This window comes from Molothrus ater, chromosome 1, assembly GCF_012460135.2.
Source record: "Molothrus ater isolate BHLD 08-10-18 breed brown headed cowbird chromosome 1, BPBGC_Mater_1.1, whole genome shotgun sequence".
NCBI classification, from domain to species: Eukaryota; Metazoa; Chordata; class Aves; order Passeriformes; family Icteridae; genus Molothrus; species Molothrus ater.
Window position 1 is genome coordinate 375085 of NC_050478.2, and position 23235 is coordinate 398319.

At 71.2% G+C, this 23235-nt stretch overlaps 2 protein-coding genes across 2 annotated transcripts; one reads left to right on the plus strand and one right to left on the minus strand.

The window, feature by feature from the left end:
- The first annotated feature begins 1305 nt into the window (after positions 1-1305).
- On the plus strand, positions 1306-7366 carry ATG9B (autophagy related 9B). The gene is made up of 14 exons (XM_036379032.2): positions 1306-1771; positions 1922-1965; positions 2090-2154; positions 2233-2391; positions 2851-2992; positions 3264-4012; positions 4178-4331; positions 4848-5027; positions 5100-5345; positions 5412-5590; positions 5829-5931; positions 6370-6445; positions 6566-6675; positions 7110-7366. The coding sequence occupies exons 1-13, from the start codon at positions 1642-1644 to the stop codon at positions 6658-6660; spliced, it is 2322 nt and encodes a 773-aa protein (XP_036234925.1). The 5' UTR covers positions 1306-1641; the 3' UTR covers positions 6661-6675; positions 7110-7366.
- A 569-nt stretch (positions 7367-7935) lies between these two features.
- On the minus strand, positions 7936-21702 carry NOS3 (nitric oxide synthase 3). The gene is made up of 26 exons (XM_036399363.2): positions 21566-21702; positions 20442-20544; positions 19735-19883; positions 18951-19113; positions 18448-18539; positions 18235-18376; positions 17866-18005; positions 17249-17423; positions 16568-16669; positions 16154-16348; positions 15536-15609; positions 15299-15443; positions 15056-15160; positions 14670-14737; positions 14467-14583; positions 13541-13715; positions 13289-13418; positions 12685-12763; positions 11947-12134; positions 11275-11453; positions 10786-10996; positions 10476-10563; positions 9149-9270; positions 8647-8795; positions 8243-8437; positions 7936-8145 (listed from the first exon to the last, which is right to left on the minus strand). The coding sequence occupies exons 1-26, from the start codon at positions 21700-21702 to the stop codon at positions 8023-8025; spliced, it is 3546 nt and encodes a 1181-aa protein (XP_036255256.2). The 3' UTR covers positions 7936-8022.
- Positions 21703-23235: the final 1533 nt, after the last annotated feature.

Here is a 23235-nt window from a genome sequence, read left to right on the forward strand (position 1 = left end):
CCCGACCCCGCCGCTGCCCGGGCTGCTGCCGGTGCGGCCATGGCCGGCGGCGGGGCCCGGGGCGAGCGCGGGGCCCCCTGAGCGCCCGGCACCGGCGGGACCGGGCCGGCACCGAGCGCCAGGTGAGCAGGGACGGGGCGGCGCGTACCGGGGCGGCGGAGCCCCGCTGTGCCCGGAGCGGGGTCACGCCGCTCTTCCCGGGGTCCCTCAGCCCGGCCGCTGCCCCGGGACCCGGTGTGTCCCCTGCGGCCGTGGCGGTCCCCACGTGTGGTCCCGGGGCACTCGCGTGGGTCACTGACGAGCCCCGTAGGCACAGCCATGTGTCACCACCGGGGCTCGTGTCACCGCGGGGGTGTCACCTGCCGTGTCCCCACGGGCAGGTGTCTGCGTCCCCGTGCGGAGTCGCGGGGGTCCCCGCGGCACAGGTGACGCTGCGGAAACGCACGTGTGTCCCGGCAGGGTCACCGGGGCCGCTGCCGGCGGCCACCGTGTCCCTCGGGTGCCACCGTGCCCTGGGCTGTGTCCCTGGCCCCGGGGGTGTCCCGGCCGCCCGGCCCGGGGATCCCCCGGCCCCCCCACCCTTTACCCTCCGGGGCTATTTTCGGGCTCCGCGGGTATTTTTGGCTTCCCGATGCGGAGCTGGTTGGGGACGGGCCGTGCCGATGTCACCCGCCGGGACACCCGATCCCGGGGGACGCGGCCGCTGTCCCCAAGGGGTGTTGCACAAGTGGGGTCGCGTCCCTCTTGCTGCATCAGCCCCGCGCCGTGAGTCAGCCCCGGACACGTGGGGCCGGACGGTGTCACCCGCGGCCACCGGCCTGGCCGGACAGCGGCTGCGGCCACCGCGGGGGACGCTGGTGACGCGCGGCGCTGCGGGGCGGCGGTAAGGGGACCGTGGGGGGGGTGAACGGGGGGCCCCGTTCTGCTCCAGGCGTGGGGGTCCCACCCTTCCCCAGGGAGCGATGGTCCCATCCAAGGGTTTGGGGTCCCGTCCAAGAGTTTTGGGTCCCGTCCTCCCCTGTAGGGGGTTGTCCTCCTGCCCCAAGGTCCGGGGTCCTGCCCTGCCCCAGAGGGGTGGAGGCTCCAGTCCTTCCCCGGGCCGGGGTCCGCAAGGCATTGAGAGGCCACCAGGGCTCGGGACTGGTGCTCAGCCGGTCCCGGCTCCGGGGCGGTGTGTCCGTGCTGGGTGGGGTCTGCGGGCTGTCTGTGGGTACACGGGTCCGTGGGGAGGGGGGCTCTGTGGGGTGAAGGGTGTGGGGGGCTGTGGACACAGGGGTCCGTGAGGAGAGGCGCCCCCCCTCACTCGGGCTGGGCAGCACAGCGTGGCCCGAGGGACGGCTGGGGAAGTATCGGGGTCCCTCGGGCCTCGCAGGGGGTCCCTCCCGGGGAGCCCTGCGGGGTCACGGCAGGCTCTGGCACTGGCCTGGCCGGTGGGACAGGACGGGCCGGTGGCACCTGCAGTGTCACCTGCCCGCGGTCAGGGCCAGCTCAGGCCACCCGAATTCGGGGCACGCGGGCGGCGCTGCGGCACCCCAGCGGCATTTCCGGTGCCCCACATCTGCCCCCGACCCCTCCGCCCCCCGCCTGCCCCATGGCGGCGGCCCCACGGCGGCGGCAGGCGCTCCCGTTCCCCGGCAGGTGATGGCGGAGCAGGGAGAGGAGGACCGGGACTACCGGGAGTACCGGCGGCTGGAGGATTGTGAGGAGGACTCGCCCCGCGGCGAGGAGGAGGAGGAGCAGCTGCTGCTACACGTCACTGAAGGACCGACAGGTACTTGGGTGCCGTCTGGCGCGGGATCCGGGTCCCAAGGGCTGTTTGGGGACCCCAGGAGGTGTTTCTGGGTCCTGGGCGGGGCGCGGGGGTCCCGGGGGGGGGCCGGTACCACATTCCCACCTGACCCCCCCGTGTTTTTCCCTCCAGACTCGTGGCACCACATTAAGGACCTGGACAGTTTCTTCACCAAGATATCCTGGCACAGCCCCTGGTGGCACTGTTGGGGACATGGGGGAGCATGGGGTGACTCTGGGGATGGGAGGGGGGACATGGGGGGTCCATCACTCCTTCATAGCCTCCTTAACCCCCCCGCACATCTACCAGTTCCACCAGAGGAATGGCTTTGCCTGCGTGCTGCTCTCGGACGTGCTGGAGCTGGTGTAAGTGATGCCGCGTTGTCACCGTGCGGTGCCGGGCGGCCGTGACCCCGGGCTCCCGCTGACCCCCCGTGCCCCCAGGCAGTTCCTGTTCGTGGTCACCTTCAGCACGTTCCTGCTGTGCTGCGTGGACTACGACGTGCTCTTCGCCACGCGCCCGCTCAACCACAGCCACGTCCCCGAGCGCGCCAAGGTGACGCTGCCCGACGCCGTGCTGCCCGCCCCGCAGTGCGCCCGCAGGTGGGCAGGGGCACGGGGGACACCAGTGCTGGGGGGGACACGGGGGCTCCCAGCGGCGTGGGTGACACGAGTGTCCCCAGAGGGTCAGCGGTGGTGGGTGGCTACGGCTGCTGCTGCCGCCTGCGCGGCCGTGCAGAGGTGCCAGCGCCACCGGCGTGGCTTTGCGGGGTCAGGGTGCCACTGGTGTGGCTGCATCGCGTCCTGGTGCTGTGGGTGACGTGTCCCCAGCAGTCTCTGAGGCTGCAGATGGCAGCGAGGCGGTTGGTGGCACTGGTGACACCTGTGTTTCAGCAGGCTCACCCATGGCAGTGGGTGGCTGCTGCCTGTGAGGGGTTTGTTGGCCCTGCTGACACTTGTGTCCCCACAGGCTTTGTGTCAGCAGGTGCCTTCTGGTTCTGCTGGCACCGGTGTGTCTGTGGGGGGGTCCCAGTGGCACTGGTGACACCTGTGTCCCCGCAGGCTCCGTGGCAGCGGGTGGCTGCTGTTCCTGCTGGTGCTGGCGGGCGCAGTGTGGCTCTGCCGCCTGGTCACGGCGCTGCGGCGCCTCGTGGGCTACTGGGAGATCCGCAGCTTCTACATCCGAGCACTGGGCATCCCCGCGGTGAGGGGGCCGGGGCTGGGCTGGGGCTGCCGGGGGAACAGGGCTCTGGGCTGCGCTAGAGGGTGCCACAGAGGGGCTGGGGGCTGGGTTGGGCTGTAAGGTGACACTGGGGGGGAACGGGCTCTGGGCTGGGCTGTCAGGTGCCACAGAGGGGCTGGGCTCTGGCTGGGCCATAAGGTGCCGCTGGGCACAGGGCCATGCCGAGTGACACCGGTGCCGAGCGGCGCTGTGCCGCGGGTGCCCCGTGCCCATGCCCGTGCCGTTGCCGCAGGAGGAGCTGTGTAACCACAGCTGGCAGTCGGTGCAGGCCCGGCTGCTGGCCCTGCAGCGGCGCCAGCCCCTGTGCGTGCCGCGCCGGGAGCTGACGGAGCTCGACATCCACCACCGCATCCTGCGCTTCCGCAACTACACCGTGGCCATGGTCAACAAATCCCTGCTGCCCGTGCGCTTCCGCCTGCCGCTGCTGGGCCCCGTGGTGTTCCTGACGCGCGGGCTGCAGTTCAACCTGGAGCTGCTGCTGTTCCGCGGCCCGGCCGCGCTCTTCCAGAACACCTGGAGCCTGCGGCCGCAGGTGAAGCGGGCGGGCGCGCGGCGGGCGCTGGCGCGGGGGCTGGCGCGGGCGGCCGTGCTGCTGGGGGTGGCCAACCTGGCGCTGTGCCCCTGCGTGCTGGGCTGGCGCCTGCTGCTCGCCTTCTTCAGCTACGCCGAGGGGCTGAAGCGGGCCCCGGGCAGCCTGGGCGCGCGCCGCTGGTCGCTCTACGCGCGCCACTACCTGCGCCACTTCAACGAGCTGGGCCACGAGCTGCAGGCGCGCCTGGGCCGCGGCCACGCGCCCGCCACCAGGTACATGGACTCGTTCAGCAGCCCGCTGCTGGCCGTGCTGGCTCGCCACGTCGGCTTCTTCGCCGGCTCCGTGCTGGCCGTGCTCATCGTGCTCACCGTGTACGACGAGGACGTGCTGACGGTGCAGCACATCCTGACGGCCATCACGCTGCTGGGGCTCGTGGTCACGGTGGCCAGGTGGGTGCTGGGGTCACCGTGGCTGAGTGGGTGCTGGGGTCACCGTGGCCAGGTGGGTGCTGGGGTCACGGTGGCTGAGTGGGTGCTGGGGCCAGACTCTGCCGTGCCATGCAGGGCCGGGTGGGCAGCAGGGGGCTGAGGTGGGGCCCCGGCTGTGCCCTGCAGGTCCTTCATCCCGGACGAGCACGCGGTGTGGTGCCCGGAGCAGCTGCTGCAGCGGGTCCTGGCACACGTTCATTACCTGCCTGAGCACTGGCAGGGCCGTGCTGGCCGTGCTGAGACACGAGCAGAGATGGCACAGCTCTTCCAGTACAAGGCGGTGCGTGCAGCCCATCGTCCTCCCCAGGACCCCGCTCCCCTGGGACCATCCTCTCCCCCTGCTCCCCACCACCAGCACCCCACAGACTGGGAGCCCCCCATCCTGGGACTTCCCAGCCCTGGCACTCCCCACATCAGGATCCCCAGCCCGGACCCCTCAACACCGGGACCCCCTGCTCCAAGACCCCGTTGCCCTGGGACCCCCTGTCCCAATCCCCTGCCCTGGTATCCCCCACCCCCGGGACCCCTCAGAGTGGGACCTTCCTGTGCCAGGATCCTGTACCCTGGATTCCCCACACTGGGACCCTCCTGCATCAGGGCTCCCCACTCTCGAGGCACCCCCACCCAGGAGCCTCCTGCTTTGGAATCCCCCAGGCTGAGATCCCTCCACCCCGGGCAGCCCAAGAACTGCCCTGCTCAGGACCTGATAGCCCCGCCCTGGACATCCCACCCCAGGGCTTCCAAATCTGGGCCCTCCGCCCTGGGACACCCCCAGATCCCGCTGCCCCCCCCGCAGGTTTTCATCCTGGAGGAGCTGCTGAGCCCCCTGGTGACACCCCTGATCCTCATCTTCGCCTTCCCCCCCCGCGCCCTCGACATCGTGGACTTCTTCCGCAACTTCACGGTGGAGGTGGCGGGCGTGGGCGACATCTGCTCCTTCGCGCAGCTGGACGTGCGCCACCACGGCAACCCCCAGGTGAGCGCAGGGCCGGGCGGGGCGCTCCTGTGTCCGTGCTGGGCTGGGCGTGCCACGTCCCTGTCCCCGCAGTGGCTGTCGGAGGGACACACGGAGGCGCCCCCGGAGCGCCAGGCGGAGCACGGCAAGACGGAGCTGTCGCTCATGCGCTTCGCCCTGAGCAACCCCCGCTGGCGGCCGCCGCCGCCCGCCCGCCGCTTCCTCGGCCACCTCCAGGCGCAGGTGACCCGCGACGCGGCCACCGCGCCCGCCCCGCGGCACCTGCTGCCCGAGGGGCCGCTGCCCGCGTCCCTGCTGTCCGAGGACTCGGCCCTGGCGGTGAGTGGGGGCGCCTCGGGGGGTGCCCGGGGGTGTTGGCGTGTCCCCTGACGGGTGTCCCCGCAGCCCGAGGCGCTGGTGAGCAGTGTCCTGGCGGCCAGCGGGCTGGTGGCCCGGGACCCGCGCTTCGGGCAGCCCTGCAGCACGGCCAGCGCCACCGCCAGCCTGCTGGCGTCCCTGCGGACCCCCCTGGGCACCTGCGCAGCCCCCGAGAGCCCTGCCGAGCACCAGGGCCCCGAGGACAGGTGGGACGGCGGGCGGCGGGAGGGGGGACAGGGCTGGGACGGGTGTCAGGGCAGTCAGGGGTGTTACTGAGGGGGTGTCGTGGGGACGGCGGTCGGGAGGGGAGAGGAGGGGGTGTCATGGCAGCTCAGGGGTGTCACAGCGGGAAGGGGTGGCGGGGAGGGATGCGGTGGCACTCGGGGGTGTCACAGCGAGGAGGGCGCTGTGGCGGGGCTGTCACCGCCCCTGCCGTGCCCCCAGGCCGGCGCTGAGTGAGTCGCGGCTGCGCAGCCTGAGCCGCTCGGCGCTGCTGGCTGAGGTGGCCTCTGCCGAGATGAGCCTGCACGCCATCTACCTGCACCAGGTGGGTCACCCGCCGTTCCCGGGGTCCCCCTGCCCACCGGGACACAGTCCCTTGGGGTTCCCGGGTGTCTCTCCCCACAGTGTCACTGTCTGCGTGCTCTGCCTGGCCCCGGTCCTTGTGCCCCGTCCCTTGTCCCCAGTGCCATGCCAGGCTGCCCCCACCCTCCCTGGCCCGCTGGGTGACACCCACCCTGTGTTCTCGGCCTCACAGGGTGCTGGTGGTCCCTGGTGCCACCCCTGGTGCCCCTTCTGCCCCCCCTCTGGGGCTGGGGAGTGTCCCGGGCTGAGGGGCCCCTGTCCTGCTGCCCCAAGGGGGGCTCCAGTGCCAGCACGGGGGGCTCTGCTGTGGTGGGGGGCTCCAGCAGCAATCGGGGGGCTCTGGGGGTGCTCCGAGCACTCATCCTGGCTCTCTGCTCTCCCCTGACCCCTGTCCCCCCAGCTCCACCAGCAGCAGCAGCAGCAGCCGCAGGGCCCCCAGCCTGCGGGGGCACCCAAACCCCCCTTCGTGACCACAGGTGAGCCCGGGGGGCGTCCCGGGGGGCTGGGGGACACTGCTGGCACCCCCCCACCACGGGGCCGGGCCTGGAGCCGGGCAGGGGGGGCTCTGGAGGTCCTGACCCCGCTGTGCCCCCCAGGCTCGGCTGCCCGGGCCTCGCAGCTGCGGGAGATGCCGCTGGGCGGGTGGGCCGAGGAGGAAGAGGAGGAGGAGGAAGAGGAGATGATGACGTAGCCGGGCCCGGCGCCGGTGGGTGGAGACACGAGGAAGGGGAACCCTCGGGATGGGACATGGAAACGCCCGGGGTGGGAGATGGAACCCCTCGGGGCTGAGGGTACAGGGACTCATGGCCTGGGACACGGAGGGGCTGGGGCACAGGGACCCCGGGGCTGGGGTGCAGTGGGGCCTGGCTGCCACGTATGCCAGGGTGCCCAGTGTTGGGGTCCCCAAGTGCCAGGGACCCCACTCTGGGATCTCTGCCCTGGGGTCCCTGCTATGGGGTCCCTGCCCTGGGGTGCCTGCTATGGGGTCCCTGCTATGGGGTCCCTGCCCTGGGGTCCCTGCCCTGGGGTCCCTGCTATGGGGTCCCTGCCATGGGGTCCCTGCCATGGAGTCCCTGCCATGGGGTCCCTGCTATGGGGTCCCTGCCATGGGGTCCCTGCTGACACCCGTTCCCCCTGCAGGGTCCTGGTTGTGCCGAGAGCCCCCGGAGGTGCCGGGGGAGCTGCCAGGGGCACAGTGGGGGGCTCGCCGTGCCCACTATGCTGCCAGGGGGGCCCTGTCTGTCAGAGCCCCCTGCTCGGGGCGTCCCTGGTGCCCCCACTATGGTGCAGGGCCAGGGGTGCTGCCAGGGCCCCCCCAGGTGCTGTTTTTGGGGGGCACAGAGCTGGTGCCCCCCGTGGTGCCCCGAGCACCAGCTGAAATAAAGGTTTACAGAGGGGCTGTGCCTGGGGGTGTGCCTGGGGGTGTGCTGGGGGTCCCGGGGGGCAATGCCATGGATGGGGCTGTGGCAGTTTGGGGTGACACTGGGGGTCCCGGGGCAATGCCATGGATGGGGCTGTGGCAGTTTGGGGTGACACTGGGGGTTCTGGGCAGGTGGCAGTGGTGGTGCTGGCAGGGGGTGCCCTTACCTGCAGCCACACAGGTGGGAGCCACAGGACCATGGCTCTCCACCATTTCCCACCCCTCAGAGCCAGAGGACAGTGGCCGTGTCCTTTTGCCCCCATTTCCTGCCCTCAGAGGCACAGGCCGTGTCCTTTTGCCCCCATTTCCCGCCCTCAGAGGCACAGGCCGTGTCCTTTTGCCCCCATTTCCCGCCCTCAGAGGCACAGGCCGTGTCCTTTTGCCCCCATTTCCCGCCCTCAGAGGCACAGGCCGTGTCCTTTTGCCCCCATTTCCTGCCCCGGTGTCTGGAGCGTGGCCAGGTGACCCGGGAGGTGTCACAACGCCCGCCCTTCCCCGTGCCATGTCCCCAGTGCCACCGCAGGAGCCGAAGTGTCGGGCCAGGCGTATCAAAACTAAACCTTTACTGGGGGGTGGCGGGCGGGGGCACGGCCACAGGGCCGCGCTGTCCCCCGTGTGCCCCGTGTCCCCCGCTCAGGGCCCGGGCCCCGGCGGGCGCCGCTCCTGCAGGGAGAAGGACTGGCTGCGGATGCGCAGGGCCACCTCCTGCGTGCGGAACGTCAGCCCGAAGATGTCCTCGTGGTAGCGGTTCTTGTCCTGCGGGACAGGCGTCAGGCCCGGCCACCCCCGCCGTGTGTCCCCAAGGGTGTCCCCCCGCTGTCCCCAAGGGTCCCCCGGGTGTCCCGGCCCTTACCCTCAGCTCGCTGATGACGTCCCCCGCCTGGCCCAGCGTCATGTGGCCCTCCTGGGCCAGGATGTGCTGCACGGTCTGCAGCACCTCGGTGGCCATGGTGACATCCCCGCACACGTACATGTGGCCGCCGTGCTGGCAGAGCACCTGGTGCACCTCGGCCGCCAGCTGTGCCCGCAGCACGTCCTGCACGTACGTCTGGGGACACGCAGGGACCGTGGCAGCCTGTCCCCAGGTGCCCATCCCCGCCCTGACCCCCTGTGTGCTGTCCCTGTCCTTGTCTGTGTCACCTGCAGCTTTGGCCCGGTGTGCCCCAGCAATCCCCGTGCCCTCCGTTTCCATCCCCACCCTGTCCTTGTCCCAGCCCGGTGCCCGCGGCCGCGGTGGCAGCGCTGTCCCTGTCGCACCTTGGGGCTGCCGGGCTCCCGGGAGAAGGCGGTGAGCACCTGGCTGAGGGCGCCCTGCTGCCGCGCCTCCTCCATCTCCTCGCGGTAGATGTGGTCCAGGGCGGAGGAGCGGCACCCGAACACCAGCACCATGGGGCCCAGGGGGCCACCTGCAGGGGGACAGTGGCCTCGTGTCGCCACAGCTCCGCTCAGCCCTGTCCTGCAGCCCCCCTGTCCCCACATCCCCGGTCTCCATCCCCTTCCCCCTGTCCCCATCCCCTTCGTCACTGTCACCACGTCTCCTGTCCTCCATCCCAGTGCCACCCTGTCCCTGTGCCCATGTCCCCATGTCCCACACATCCCTCCCATCCCCAGGTCCCTGTCCCCCCATCCCCACCCCCATGTCACTGTTTCTCCATCCCCTTCTCCCGGGCCCCCTCTGTCCCATGTCCCCAGCCCGCCATGTCCCATGTCCCCCGTGTCCCCCATGTCCCCCCGTGTCCCCGTGTCCCCGTGTCCCCACCTCCGGCGCGCAGCAGCTGCAGCCGGTGCTGCCAGAAGCTGCGGAAGGGCGCCACGCCGGTGCCGGGGCCCACGAGGATGCAGGGGGTGTCGGGGGCGGGCGGCAGCCGGAACGAGGGGGCCCTGCGGCATTCGGGGGTCACCGGGGGGGGGCTCGGGGCCAGCCCCGGCTGGGGGGGGTCGGGAAATGGCGCGGGGCGTGGGCTGGGGGGGGGCGGAGGCTGGGACCTGTAAGGGAGCAGCTGAGGGAGACAGACAGGGACGGCAGGGATGGGGACAGGGACGGCAGGGATGGGGACAGGGATGGCAGGGATGGGGACAGGGATGACAGGGATGGGGACAGGGAAGGGCAGGGATGGGGACAGGGATGACAGGGATGGGGACAGGGACGGCAGGGATGGGGACAGGGAGGGCGGGATGGGGACAGGGAAGGGCAGGGATGGGGACAGGGATGGCAGGGATGGGGACAGGGAAGGGCAGGGATGGGGACAGGGAGGGCAGGGATGGGGACACAGATGACAGGGATGGGGACACGGATGACAGGGATGGGGACAGGGAGGGCAGGGATGGGGACAGGGATGGCAGGGATGGGGACAGGGACGGCGGGATGGGGACAGGGAGGGCAGGGATGGGGACAGGGATGGCAGGGATGGGGACAGGGATGGCAGGGATGGGGACAGGGAGGGCAGGGATGGGGACACGGATGACAGGGATGGGGACAGGGAAGGGCAGGGATGGGGACAGGGATGGCAGGGATGGGGACAGGGAGGGCGGGATGGGGACAGGGACGGCAGAGATGGGGACAGGGAGGGCGGGATGGGGACAGGGAGGGCAGGGATGGGGACACGGATGACAGGGATGGGGACAGGGACGGCAGGGATGGGGACAGGGACTGCAGGGATGGGGACACGGATGACAGGGATGGGGACAGGGACGGCGGGATGGGGACAGGGAGGGCAGGGATGGGGACACGGATGGCAGGGATGGGGACACGGATGACAGGGATGGGGACAGGGAGGGCAGGGATGGGGACAGGGAGGGCAGGGATGGGGACACGGATGACAGGGATGGGGACACGGATGACAGGGATGGGGACAGGGAGGGCAGGGATGGGGACACGGATGACAGGGATGGGGACAGGGACGGCAGGGATGGGGACAGGGAGGGCAGGGATGGGGACAGGGAGGGCGGGATGGGGACAGGGATGGCAGGGATGGGGACAGGGATGGCAGGGATGGGGACACGGATGACAGAGATGGGGACAGGGAGGGCAGGCAGGGGACAGGGAGGGCAGGGACGGGACAGACGGCAGGGCAGTGATCCCTTACCCCCGGATGAAGGCTGGCACGGTGTCCCCCGGCTGCAGCCGCGCCAGCCACGTGGAGCAGACGCCGTAGTGGAGCGGACCCTGCCCGTCTGTGGGGACCAGAGGGAGCCGGTGGGGCTGTGGCAGGGGCGGCCCCAAGGCAGCCCCTCACAGAGACCCCCGCAGGGGATGGGGACTCCTCTGTGCCCGGATGGGGATTTGAAGATGCTCTGGGCACCCTGGAGATGTTCTGGAGCCCCTGGAGGTGCCCTGGAGGTGCCCTGGAGCCCCTGGAGGTGCCCCCCGCCCGTGCCCAGCCCCGGCCCGCTCACTCTCGCTGTGGTAGGTGACCACGGCCACGGTGAGGTGGATCTCGCCCGGGTGGGCGGCGGGCGCGGAGCTGATGGAGTAGTAGCGGGGCTGGAGCAGCGGGAGCTGGGAGAGCAGCAGCGCGGCGGGCAGAGCCACGGACGGGAACTCGGCCAGCACCTCGGGCAGCGTCGGGCACCGGAACCACTTCCACTCCTCGTACAGCCGCGCGTCCTGCGGGCACCAGGCTGGCACAGCGGGCACCCCCAGCGCCGGGCACCGGCCCGGGGAGCGGGGCAGCACCCCGGGATCCAGTGAGGCAGCGGATCAGCGTCCCGGGATCAGGGACGGGATCAGCATCCCGGGATCAGCATCCCGGTATCCCGACTGCGAGGTAACTGCCATCCCAGCAGCCCAGCATCGCAGCCAGAGAGGGGGAGTCGGCACCCCCGTACCCCAGCCCCCCCAGCCCCCCAGCCCCTCTTCGGGCGGTGTCCCCCCACCCCCCTGACCTGCGCCAGGCGCTGGAGCCGCTCCCGCTCCGCGGGGTCCCGCGCCAGCGAGCCCAGGAGCTGCAGGAACTGGGGCGTCGGGGGCGCCGCCACGTCCAGGTAGAAGGTGAGAGCCTGGGCCAGGGTGCAGGGCGGCAGCCGGGGCTGCAGCACCCAGCGGGGCCCGGGGCTGGACCCGCCTGGGGACGGGGGGGTTGTGGCGCTCAGTTCTGTCCGGGGTCCTTCCCAGGGCCCTTCCTCTTTTCCGTCTTCCTTCCCCCCTTCCCCCCGCCAAGTCCTAACCCCTTTGTCTTCCTCTTCCTCAGTCCCTTCCCATTCCTTTCCCCAGCCCCTTCTCTCACTTCCCCTGCCCCAATTTATTCCCTTTCCCCTGTCTCTTCCCAAGCCTCAGCCCCTCCCCATCTTCCCGCGGTCCGGGGCGGCGGGACCCCCTCCTGTCCTCTCCCCTCCTGTCTCTCTCCTGTCCTCTCCCCTCCTGTCTCTCTCCTGTCCTCTCCCCTCCTGTCCCCTCCTGTCTCCCTCCTGTCCTGTCCCCTCCTGACCCTCTCCAGTACCGGTGGAATCTCCACCACCCCCCTGTGATTGGGATTCCCCCAATCCCCCCGTGTCCCCCCGTGCTCCCCGTACCAGATGGGTTCCCCCAATCCCCCAGTCCCCCCGTGCCCCCCGTACCGGCGGGGTCCCCGTCGCGGCTCTCCAGGCCCAGGGGCTGCTCGGGGGCCGGCGGGTCCTCCACGCGCTCCAGCACGGCCCGCACCAGCTCCTCGCGGTTGGCGGGGAACACGCCCAGGTGGTCCCCGGGCAGGTGGCGCAGCCCCCCCTGCTCCGCGCAGCCCACCCGCACCAGCAGCGTCTGCCGGCTGCGGGCAGGGGTCAGGGGCACGGGGAGCACGGGGGGCACGGGGGTGCCAGGGCACCGCGGGGCGAGGGAGGGATCAGGGGGCACGAGGGGCACGGGGGGTGCCAGGGCACCGCGGGGCGAGGGAGGGGTCAGGGGGCACGGGGGGCACGGGGGTGCCAGGGCACCGCGGGGTAAGGGAGGGGTCAGGGGTCAGGGGGCACGGGGGGTGCCAGGGCACCGCGGGGCGAGGGAGGGGTCAGGGGGCACGAGGGGCACGGGGGTGCCAGGGGCACCGCGGGGCGAGGGAGGGGTCAGGGGGCACGGGGGGCACGGGGGTGCCAGGGCACCGCGGGGTAAGGGAGGGGTCAGGGGGCACGGGGGGTGCCAGGGGCACCACAGGGTGAGGGAGGGGTCAGGGGGCACGAGGGCAAAGCGGCCCCGGGGGTCCCGGCAGTGGGGGCGTCCTGGGGATGTGGGGACCCCGCGGTGCCGGGAGAGCGGAGGGGGACGGGAAATTCCACGGGGTGGGCGGGGGGCAAGGTGGGGATCCCTGTGCGGGGGGACCTCACCTGGACTCCTCACTCTGCAGGTTCTCCACAGACAGCACCGAGCAGGGGAACACCTGGCGCTTGTGCAGCTGGGACAGTCCTGGGGGGCGCGGGGGGGTCACGGGGGGCTGGGGGCACGGAACGCGCAGGGAGGCACCGAGGGTTGGGGGACACGGGGGGGACACGAGGGGACACAGGGGGACATGTGGGGCTGGGGGACATAGCGGGACTGGAGGGACTGGATGGTGATGAGGGGACACGGAGGGGCTGGGGAGGGACAGGGGTTTGGGGGGACACAGGGGACTGGGATGGAACAGGGGTTTGGGGGACACAGAGGGGCTGGTGTAGAACAGGGGTTTGGGGGACACAGAGGGTCAGGGGGCTGGGAGTTATGGGGTCATGAGAAGGCTGAGGGGAACCCAAGGGTCTTGGGGAGGGCATGAGGGGGCAGGAGGAGTCCCTGGGGGGCTGGGCGCTGACCCCACAGAGCTGTGTGGTGTGAGGGGATCCCGCAGGGTGCTCGGGGGGTGCTATGGGGTGTCCCGGGGCAGGACTCGGTGCGAGGTGGGGGTGACACGGGGGGCCGGGGGTCCCGCAGGGTCTGGGGGTCCCGGGCAGTCGGTACCGGCCAGAGTCTCGGTGGCCTGGGGCTGTGGCACCAGCCGGTGCCTCTGGCGCTTCCAGCCCTGCGGAGGGGCGAACAGCTCCTCGGCGCCCCCCGCCCCGTCCCCCACGCAGAACGTCTCGCAGGCAGCCTGGGGGCACGGGGGGACGGTGGGTGCCAGGCGGGGGGCGGTGGGTGCCCCCCAGCCCTGGTACCTGGAGGAGCGGGGGTGCCCAGGTGCGGAGCGGCCCCCCAGCCCCCCAGCCCCCGTACCTGGAACACCTGGCGGGCCCAGGTGCGGAACGACTCCTCCTGGGCGCACAGCTCGTCACCCTCGCCCAGGGGCAGCACCCGCTCCCCGCCCAGCTCCTCCAGCCGCGTGTCCACGGCCCGCGCGAACGCACAGAAGTGGGGGTACGCCCGGGAGCCCAGCCCGAACACCGCGAACCTGGGGACAGGGCGGGTGAGGGTCCCCGGGGCAGTGGGGGCGCGCCCGGGAGCCCAACCTGGGCAGGGGTCCCCAGAGTCAGAGGGGCCTGGCCATTATCAGGCCATTACATGAGGGGGTCACAGGGCGCCTCGGGGCAGCTGCTGCCCCCACCCACACCCGCAGGGCAGTCAGGGCTGGAGCTTATAGTAGAGGTGGCCTTTGAGTCCTAGCAAAATGCATGAATTGTACTTGAATATCTGTACAGAGGCTTTGCCCCGGGAGGTCCCGGTTGTCCTTGATGGGCTGCAGCTGCGATGTCCTTAATTGGGCTGCAGCTGTGGCCAATGAAGAGAACTGGGATAAAGGGGGGTGGGTTGGCCAGTCAGGGAGAGCCTTGAAGGAGCCCTCAACTAAGAAAGAGCAACATGCAGAAGGAGTCTGTGCTGTGAAGATCTGCAGCCATAAGAATGCACCGAGGAAGTATGGGACTTTAGAGATCTGATAACAAGGGTATGGGACTCTAGAATTAGGACAACAACAGGAGCTGATGGTGCCGGTGTGAGCCCCTGTACGGGGCAGCGTGCCCAGGCAAGGAGCCCATCCCTGTTCTGTGGCCATGGCCATCCCTGTGCCCATCCTGTGGCCTGGGTACTGCAGGACTCCTGGCATGCCCAGGCTGAGGAGCCCATCCCAGTGCCCATCCCTGTCACTGTCCCTGTGGCCGTGCCCATCCCGTGCCCATCCCATGCCCATCCCGTGCCCTCGGTACCGCAGGGCTCCCAAGGTTCCTGCACTGTCTGTGTTGCTCAGCTGCCGCCGCTTCTTCTTCCAGGAGGACACGAGCTGGTCGGACTGGGAGACGCTGTTGAAGCGCAGCTTGTAGCTCCTGGGGGAGTGTTGGGAGGGTCAGGGGGCTTGGGGGAATCCTGCCCCGGCCCCAGCAGGGACCCCCGGGACCCCCAGGGTGCTCACATGGGCGGCTCTGCCTGGGAGGTGCCAGTGTAGGGCGATGTCATCTCCATCAGGGCCTTGGAGAAGCTCTGTGGGGGCAGGACGTCACCCCCACGTCCCATCCCCACCCCATCTTCATCCCATCTCCATCCCCAGCCCCATCTCATCTCCAACCTCGATCCCATCCCATCCCATCCCTATCACACCCCCATCCTCATCCTTATCCCCATCTCTATCACATCCCCATCCCATCTCCATCCCCATCCCATCTCCAGCCTCAATCCCATCCCCACCTCATCCCATCTCTATCCCCAGCCCTATTCCATCTCCAACCTCAATCCCGTCCCCATCCCATCTCCATGCCCAGCCCCATCCCATCTCCAGCCTCAATCCCATCCCATCCCTACCTCAGCACATTCTGGAGGGTCCCCATTCCCAAACGTGCTGGTGACCACCAAGACCAGAGTCTCATGCTCCAGGGCCACCACGTCATACTCATCCATGCACAGCACCTTCATGGGGTTGCGGGGTCAGGATCCCCCCACAGCGCTGCACCTCCCCTCACCCAAACCTCCACCCCAGGGCCTTTGGGGGGCGGTGGGCGAGGGGAGCGGCCCCAGCCCTGCGCCTCTGTCCCCTCTGTCCCAGACCTTGGGGTCGAAGGCGCGGCGGAAGAGCTGGCACAGGTTCCAGGCGTAGGTCCGTGACTTGCCGGTCTCGGTGCCGTACAGGATGGTGGCCTTGACCCGCCGCGCCATCACGTGCCCCATCAGCTTGGCCGAGATCTTCACGGCGCTGTGGGGTCCCCGGGGCACCCTGGGGTCAGCACGGGATCCCCGGGATCCCGGAACTCCCACGGGCTCCCCGGGATCCTGGGGTTCACCTACTTGGCCACCTCCTTGAAGGTCTTCCTCCGGGTGACGGTGGTGCCCTTGGACACGTAAACCTTCCAGGCATCGGGCTGGGGGCGGGAGGGGGCGGTTGTGGGGCGAGAGGGGGCGGTTGTGGGGCAGGGAGGCCAGGGGGGCACTGTGAGGGGAGGGGTTGGGGTCTGTGGGATTGGGGAGTGGGGGCGTTGGCTGTGGGGAAGAGGGGTCGGGGGTCTGTGGGGCCAGACCCACCTGGTACCAGAATGTGAACTGGGGCTCATGGGGGGCTGGAAGGCTCAGGGAGGGGCTGGGGGAGACCCCAGCTGGGGGCTGGCCTGTCCCAGGGGGTGTCCCAGGGCAGCTGTGGGGTGGATGCCAGTGCAGGGTGATGCAGGGGGCTGGGGGTCCCGCAGGGGTCGGTGGTGCCCAGGGCAGTCCCAGAAGGTCCTGGGGGTCCAGGGGGCTCGGTGCCAGCTGACCGAGGGTCTCAGGGCCCGGGGGCTGCACCTCCATCCTGGGAGGGGGCACAGGGGCTGGGGGGGCAGGGAGGATCTGTGGGTCCAACCCCACACCCCGCAGCAGGAGGGGGCTGTGGGGCAGGACCTGTGGGGCAGATCTGTGGGGCAGGGGTCCCACCTGGTAGCGGAAGGTGGGGCTCAGGTGGTAGTTGACCATCTCCTGGTGGAAGACAGGGGTGAGGCTGCCCGAGAGGGGGGGCACGATCCAGGCCCAGTCCGCGGGACACCCGCCCCGCGCCCGCCCCTCGGCCGCCAGGTGCTTCATGAAGGACTCGGTGGCCGCGTGGTGGTCCACGATGGTCACCTGGGCCACCTGCGGGGGACAGGGCGCGGTGGAGATGGGGGCTGCCTCTGGGGATGGGGGGCACAGGGATGGGGGGATCCCGTAGCCTGGCGGGGGAGGCTCCAGCACTGAGAGTGTCCCAGTGTGGGGGTCCCGGCAGTGTGGGGGTCCCAGCACAGGGGATCCCGGCAGTGTGGGGGTCCCAGCACAAGGGGTCCCGGCAGTGTGGGGGTCCCACGGCGGTCCCACCTGGAAGCTGTGCAGCACAGCCACGTTCACCTCCACAGCTGCCCGGTCCTTCCAGAGGGACGAGCTGGTTCCTGTGTCCAGCCCCATGCGCTGGGCCACCTCCTGCGGGGTCAGCAGGGCAGGGTTGGCCGGGGCTCAGCCAGGGGGTCCCCGAGGGCTCCCGGATGGGGTCCTAGTGGGGTCCTGTTCAGGGTACCAGAGGGCTCTGGGGGGAATCCCTGGGGAGGTCCCAGGAGTGATCCAAGCATTGTCCTGGTGGGGGTCTCAGGGGGGCTCTGATGAGGGTCCCTGGATGGGCCTGAAGGGGGTTCTGGAGTGGCCCCAGCGGGGATCCCTGGGGGGTTCCAGGGGGGCTCAGTGGGGGTCCCAAGGGAAATATTGGGGACTACCAGGGGGCTCCCAGGAGGGGTCCTGGGGGGACTCCAATGGAGTGCCAGGGCTGTCCCTGTGGGGTCCCAGTGCAGCCGCGGGGGTCCCAGTGCAGCCCCAGGGGTCCCAGCGCTGTCCCGTGGTCCCAGTGCAGTCCCGGGGGTTCCCAGTGCAGTCCCGGGGTCCCAGTGCAGTCCCGGGGGTCCCAGTGCAGCCGCGGGGTCCCAGTGCAGTCCCGGGGTCCCAGTGCAGCCCCAGGGGTCCCAGTGCAGCCGCGGGGTCCCAGCGCTGTCCCGCGGTCCCTGTGCTCACGGGCAGCACATCGTAGCGGTGTCGGTCGCAGAGGTTGCGGGAGCCGATCTCGGTGCCCATGTACCAGCCATTGAAGGGCGCCGCGGGGAACTCGAGCCCCCCGATCTCCAGCAGCAGGTTGGCCACGGCCGGCAGGGCGTGCCAGCGCAGCCCCAGCTCCGAGAACCACTCCAGCCTGGGGGCACGGGGGCTGTGGCCGCTCCCGCACACCCACAGCGGCCCCACAGCCCCCAGCATGGGCACCCGGCCTTCATCCCCCCGCATCCCACCCGGGGAGGGTCAGCACACCCATGGCTCCCTCAGGGGGGATCAGCACCCCAGTACTCCAGGATCCTGGGGTCAAGAACCCGGTATCCCAGCCCGGGAAGGCGCCGCCGTTCCAGTGCCCGTCAGGGATGGGATCAGACCCTCGGCTGCTCCCTGTCCCCAGCGCTCATCCCCACTCCATCCCCTCCCAGACCCCACAGCTGCTCCCTGTCCCCAGAACGATTCCCCACCCTTATCCCCTCTCCATCCCCTCTCCAAACCCTCCCCAGGGGTGACCCCTGGGACTGCAGCCCCGGTCACCGGGACAGTCCCTTGGCGCGGGAGGTTCCGGGGGTCGCAGCCGCACTCACGTGGGGTGGTGCAGCGGCACCTCGAGCACCAGCTCCGGGGGCAGCGGGAACAGCTCGGGGGACTCGTCGGGGCTCTGCAGCAGCAGCGGCAGCACGTCGAAGCGGCCCCCGCCGGGGGTCCAGCCGTGTTGGATGCACAGCTGGGGGGGGACAGCGTCAGGGAGGGCCTCCAGGAGGTGTTTGGGGGCGCGGGGATCGGGGGCAGATGAAGGGATGGGGGGGTGGAGCAGTATGGGGGGGAGAAGGAAGAGAAACGGAGTGGGAATGGAGGGGGGCGTGGAGGGAGGGAACACGAGGTGGGGATGGAGAGGGAAGAGAGGAGGGGTGGGGAGGTGGTGGGGGGCCCCGGGGGCGCAGGGGTGCCCCCACCTCGGTGATGTCCACGTTGGCAGGGTCGCCCCGCACGGAGCCGTCGGGCTGCCGGTAGCCCGCGTAGCGGATCAGCTGCGGGTTCCAGATGCGGAAATCGCCGCGGCCCGGAGCCCGCGGGGGGAAGATGGTGATGGCGGACCTGGGGGGCCGGGGGGGCCGTCAGGACACCCTGCGGCCGCGGGGGCCGGGGGGCGCCGGGGGGATCCTCACCGGATGTTGCCGCGGTTGGTGGCGAACTGGATGTGGGAGCAGAGGAGGCTGAACATCTCCGCCAGCCCCGCGCAGTCCCGGGCATCGAACACCTGCGGGGGCACAGGGGGTGTGGGGACCCCTGCGGGCAGCTGGGATGGGGGAGCCCCCGGGGCAATCTGCGGGCTCCCTTGGGCTCCTCCAATCTCCTTTGGGACGGGGTCCCCATGGGGCGGGGGTGCCGTGGGGTCTGTGTTGGGGCGGGAGCTCCCCGTGGGGAGGGGCTCCGTGAGTCAGGGTGCTCTGCTGCAGGTGCGAGGCAGAGTCTCTGTGGGATGGGGGTCACAACAGGACACAGGACATGGGATGGGGGTCCCCGCGGTGTGGGGGTGACCATGGGGGCGTTGGTGCCTGTGGGTACCCGTGAGATGGGGTGGGGTGAGTTGGGCTGCCTCTGCTTTGGTGTCCCCAGGAGGCTGAGGTGTGCGGTGTCCCCGTGGCCGCGGTGGGTGAGGCTCCCGCACCTGCAGCTTGTTCCACTGGATGCGGCCGACGCAGCGCGCCGCGTTCCGCCAGGCCTGCTTGGCGCCGAACGTCAGCTCGGGCTCCCGCAGCCGGTACGAGCCCGAGGCCGCGATGTCCGCGGCCACCTCCCGCAGCCGCTGCGTGTGCGCCGGAGAGTTCTCCCTGCGGGGGCACCCTCAGCACCCACAGACTCCGGGAGCGCCCCCAGCACCCCCAGGCACGGGCACCCTCGGGGGTAAGGGGGCCAAGCAGCCACAGGGGTGTGGGGTGCTCTGGGGTAAGGACGAGGATATGGGATGGCCCAGGGCAGGGATGGGGGATCTGGGGGTACTTTGGGGGAGAAGTGGGGCTGTGGGGCACCCCAGGGCACGGCAGGAGCTATGGAGATACTCTGGCGTGCAGCTGGGGATGTGGAGTGCTCTGGCCAGGGGCGGGGCTGGGGGTGCTCTGCGGCAGGGGTGGGTTTTGGGGTGTCCCAGGACAGGGATAGGGGTACGGAGGTGTTTTGGGCAGGGGTGGGGCTGTGGGGTGCCCCGGGGCTGTGGGGTGAGTTTTTGGGGTGTTCCAGGACAGGGATAGGGATGTGGAGGTGTTTTGGGCAGGGGTGGGGCTGTGGGGTGCCCCGGGGCTGTGGGGTGCCCCGGCGCAGGGCAGGTCCAGGCTGTGGGGTGCTCTGGGGTGGAGATGGGGCAGGGCTGGGCTGTGGGTGCCCCGGGGCGGCGGGGTGCCCGTGCGGGTTGTGGGGGTCCCCGTGCCCGCTCTGGGGGTGCCGTCCGCGCTCACCGCCGCAGGGACACGTAGTACTGGGTGATGAAGTCCCGGGCCAGCTCCAGCAGCTCCTCGGGCGGTCGCGTCCCCTCGGGCGTGGGGGCGGGCAGCGGCCGCGGCAGCACCAGCGAGCCCAGGCAGCGCAGCCCCGAGCAGGGCAGCTCCTGGGGGGCACCGGGTGACCCCGGGACAGCGTCCCCGTCCCTGTATCCCCTCCCACACCCTGCCCCGCCCACGTCCGGCACCCCACAAACCTGCACCCCCTGACTGCCCCCCATCTGCCTCCTGTCCGCAACTCCAGCCTGCGCCGCCATCCCCGGCCGCTATCCCTGCCCTCCTCCCGCCCGTGCCCCCCTTCAGCCGCACACCCCACTCCCGTGTCCCTGTGCCCGTGCCCCTGTGCCCGTGTCCCCACTCCCGTGTCCCCGTGCCCCCACTCCTCATGTCCCCATGCCCATGTCCCCACACCCGTGCCCCCCAGCCATGGCCGTGCCCCCACTCCTCATGTTCCCATGCCCATGTCCTCACTCCCGTGCCCCCATTCCCGTGCCCCCCATGCCCATGTCCCCACTGCCGTGCTCCCACACCCGTGCCCCACTCCTCATGTCCCCATGCCCAGTCCCCACTCCCGTGCCCCCCAGCCATGGCCGTGCCCCCACTCCTCATGTCCCCATGCCCGTGCCCCCATTGCCGTGCCCCCCAGCCGCTCCCTCGCCCCGGACCTGCCCGGCCGTGGCACAGAGCGTGTCGTAGCTGATGCTCCCGGTCTCCCAGTTCTTCAGGCGGGCGAAGCGGGGCGGCTCGGCCGGGGAAGAGGGCACCGGGCTGGGGGTGACACGGGGCACCCCTGAGAGCTGCCCGGGCACGGGGGGCCCAGCCGGGGGTCTCGGGGGGCTTGGGGAGAAACGCGTTCCCCCCCTGCCCTTGCTCCCGCGGCACCGGGACCCCTCGGGTGCGGGGGTGGGACAGGAGGGCTCCGGGGCGGGGAGCAGGGGCTGGGCTGTGACCCCCGGGGACAGCGGGGCAGGGCCGGGGGCTCCCCAACATCTGGTGCTGCTGGGGGGTCCTGATGTAGCCCCTGGGGATGGGGAGGCTCAGAGGCTGGGGGGGCTGAGCCGGGGGGATCACGGGGTGCGGGGATCAGGGCACGGGAGAACAAGGAATGAGGGGCTGAGCTGGGGGGGTCAGGGGATGTGGGGATCAGGGCTCGGGGGATCAGGGGATGGGGGCTGAGCTGGGAAGTCAGGGAATGTGGGATCAGGATATGGGGGGCTGAGTCGGAGGGGTCAGGAGTTGAGGGGTCAGAGGATGGAGGGGACGCGGGGCGTTCCTGGCCCTCGTGTGAGTGTGAACAATGGCCATGAGTCAGAGCGGGCTCCGGGCCACCGCGGGGGGAGGACACGGCACGCCCCCCGTCCCATGCCCGTCCCTTCCGAGCCCCTCCGAGCTGAGGGGTCCCCGCGCCTCCGTCCCCACCGGACCCCACAGACCCCTCCCCATATGTCCCCCATGTGCCCCCAGATGCCGTTCGCCCCAGCGCAGCCCCGTGGGCCCCCGGGCCGTGCCGTGGGACAGCAGACACTGTCACGACGCCACGGGCAGCGGGTACAGCGCTCTGCTGCCGGCGGGCTCCGTGTTGTGCCCCGGTGCCCCACGCCAGCCACCCCATCGGGGACACCTCCGCGGCCGGGACACGTCTCCGGTCGACTCGGGCCATGTGCGAACGTCCCCCCGAGCGAGGAGGGGGTCCCCGACGAGGCTCGGAGCTGCGGCAGGTGAGTGCCGGTGCCCGCTGCCCCGTCCGTCCTTCCCAGCCCGTTGCTCCCCGTCCCACCCGGGCACCTACCTGGGGGGCTCGGTGACAGCGGCGGGGGCGGCGGTGCCAGGGGGGTCCTCGGGCGCGGGGCCGCGCGGGCGCGAGCAGAGGCCGAGGCCGGGGCAGGCGCGGGGGGCTCCGGGCAGGACCCCCGGCAGGTTCCCCATCGCGGCCCCTCTGAGCCGGGAGCGGCCGCTTCCCGCTTCCTACTGCCCGGGGAAGTGGTGACGAGGCCGCGACGCCCCCGCCCCGCACACAATGGGCACCGCCACCTCCACCGTCACCGCCACCGCCACGCGGCGTGGGACACGCCGGGGACCCCGCCGGGGGGAGTGGAACCCAATCTGCCCCGCGGGCCCTGGCATGTGGCCTTTGGGAGGGAGCGGTGGCACCCGGAGAGGGGACACGGCACTCATGGGGGAACATGGCCCTTGGGGGGACTTGGGAACACACATGGCACCCGGGGGGACACGGCACGGGAGAGGGGATATATGGCACTGGGGGGGGGATATATGGATATATGGCACTGGGGGGGGATATATGGATATATGGCACTGGGGGGGGATATATGGATATATGGCACTGGGGGGGGGATATATGGATATATGGCACTGGGGGGGGGGATATATGGATATATGGCACTGGGGGGGGGGATATATGGATATATGGCACTGGGGGGGGATATATGGCACTGGGGGGGACACAGCACTGAAGAGGACATGGCACCCACGGGGACATGGAACTGGGGGGACACACGTGGCGCCGGGGGAACACACACATGGCACTGGGGTGGACATGGCACCCTTGGGACACAGCGATGGCACCCAGAGGGAGTACACAACGCTCATGGGGGACACACAGCACCTGGGGGGCCGCGGTGGTGGCATGGACCCCCACCCTGGGCACAGGACACTGTACCCCCCCACCTTTTCACCGGGCGATTGGGTGCCCCGGGGGGGTTCCCGGGCCGCCCCCAGCCCCCCGGCCGTAGGGCGGATGTCCTGCGGGACCCCCCCACTTCCCGCTGCTTCCACCCAGTTCCGGCCATTGACGCGCTGGGCGCTGCCGGGGACCCCCGGGTCAGCGCCCCTGGGGGAACCAGGCGGGGGGGGAGGTGCACCCCACGACCCTCCCGGGGGGACCCCAGGGGGGTCGGACCTGGGGCTCACCCCAGCTGCCGGCGGGGAGGGTCCTACGGTGACCCCGGAGTGGGGCGGGGGTCGCGGGGGTCGCGGGGTGGGAGTCCGGGACGGGGGTGCTGTTGGGGTGCGGGGTGCCCCCAATCCCGGCGGGTGAGACCCCCGGAGGTCGAGGAGGGGCGCAGCCCGCAGCTCACGCAGCGACGGGAAACCGCGCCCGGTGCCGGCCTCGCGGTTCCTTCCTGCGGGGGAGAGCGGGGCGGGGGAACCGGGAGGCGCGGGGCGGCACCGGGGCACCGCACGGGGGCACAGCCGGGACCCCCGGGGGACACGGGGTGCGGTTCCATCGCCCCATCGGGGGGATCCCGGGCCGCCGCCCCCGCGGGCCGTGGGGCGGGACAGGCGTGTCGGTCACGGCACAGCCGCCACCGGATCGCCCGCCCTGCCCGGGGGCGGGACTCGGTCACGGGCGGGCGGGGGTGATGGGGGTCAGGCCTTGACACCCCACAGGTCCCCCCGCCCCACAGCCCCTCCAAACCCACAGCCTCCCCCGTGCCACGG

What these genes read in the sequence shown, in the direction of transcription:
- ATG9B (XM_036379032.2), top strand. Translation starts at nt 1,642, where the DNA reads ATGGCGGAGCAGGGAGAGGAGGACCGGGACTACCGGGAGTACCGGCGG. An exon ending in TGGACAGTTTCTTCACCAAG is followed by an intron (nt 1,966 to 2,089) that starts ATATCCTGGCAC and finishes ACCCCCCCGCAC; the next exon opens with ATCTACCAGTTCCACCAGAG. An exon ending in TCGGACGTGCTGGAGCTGGT is followed by an intron (nt 2,155 to 2,232) that starts GTAAGTGATGCC and finishes CCGTGCCCCCAG; the next exon opens with GCAGTTCCTGTTCGTGGTCA.
- NOS3 (XM_036399363.2), bottom strand. Translation starts at nt 21,702, where the DNA reads ATGGGGAACCTGCCGGGGGTCCTGCCCGGAGCCCCCCGCGCCTGCCCC. An exon ending in ACCGCTACGATGTGCTGCCC is followed by an intron (nt 16,670 to 17,248) that starts GTGAGCACAGGG and finishes CTGACCCCGCAG; the next exon opens with GAGGTGGCCCAGCGCATGGG. An exon ending in ACCCTCCAGAATGTGCTGAG is followed by an intron (nt 14,738 to 15,055) that starts GTAGGGATGGGA and finishes CTGCCCCCACAG; the next exon opens with AGCTTCTCCAAGGCCCTGAT.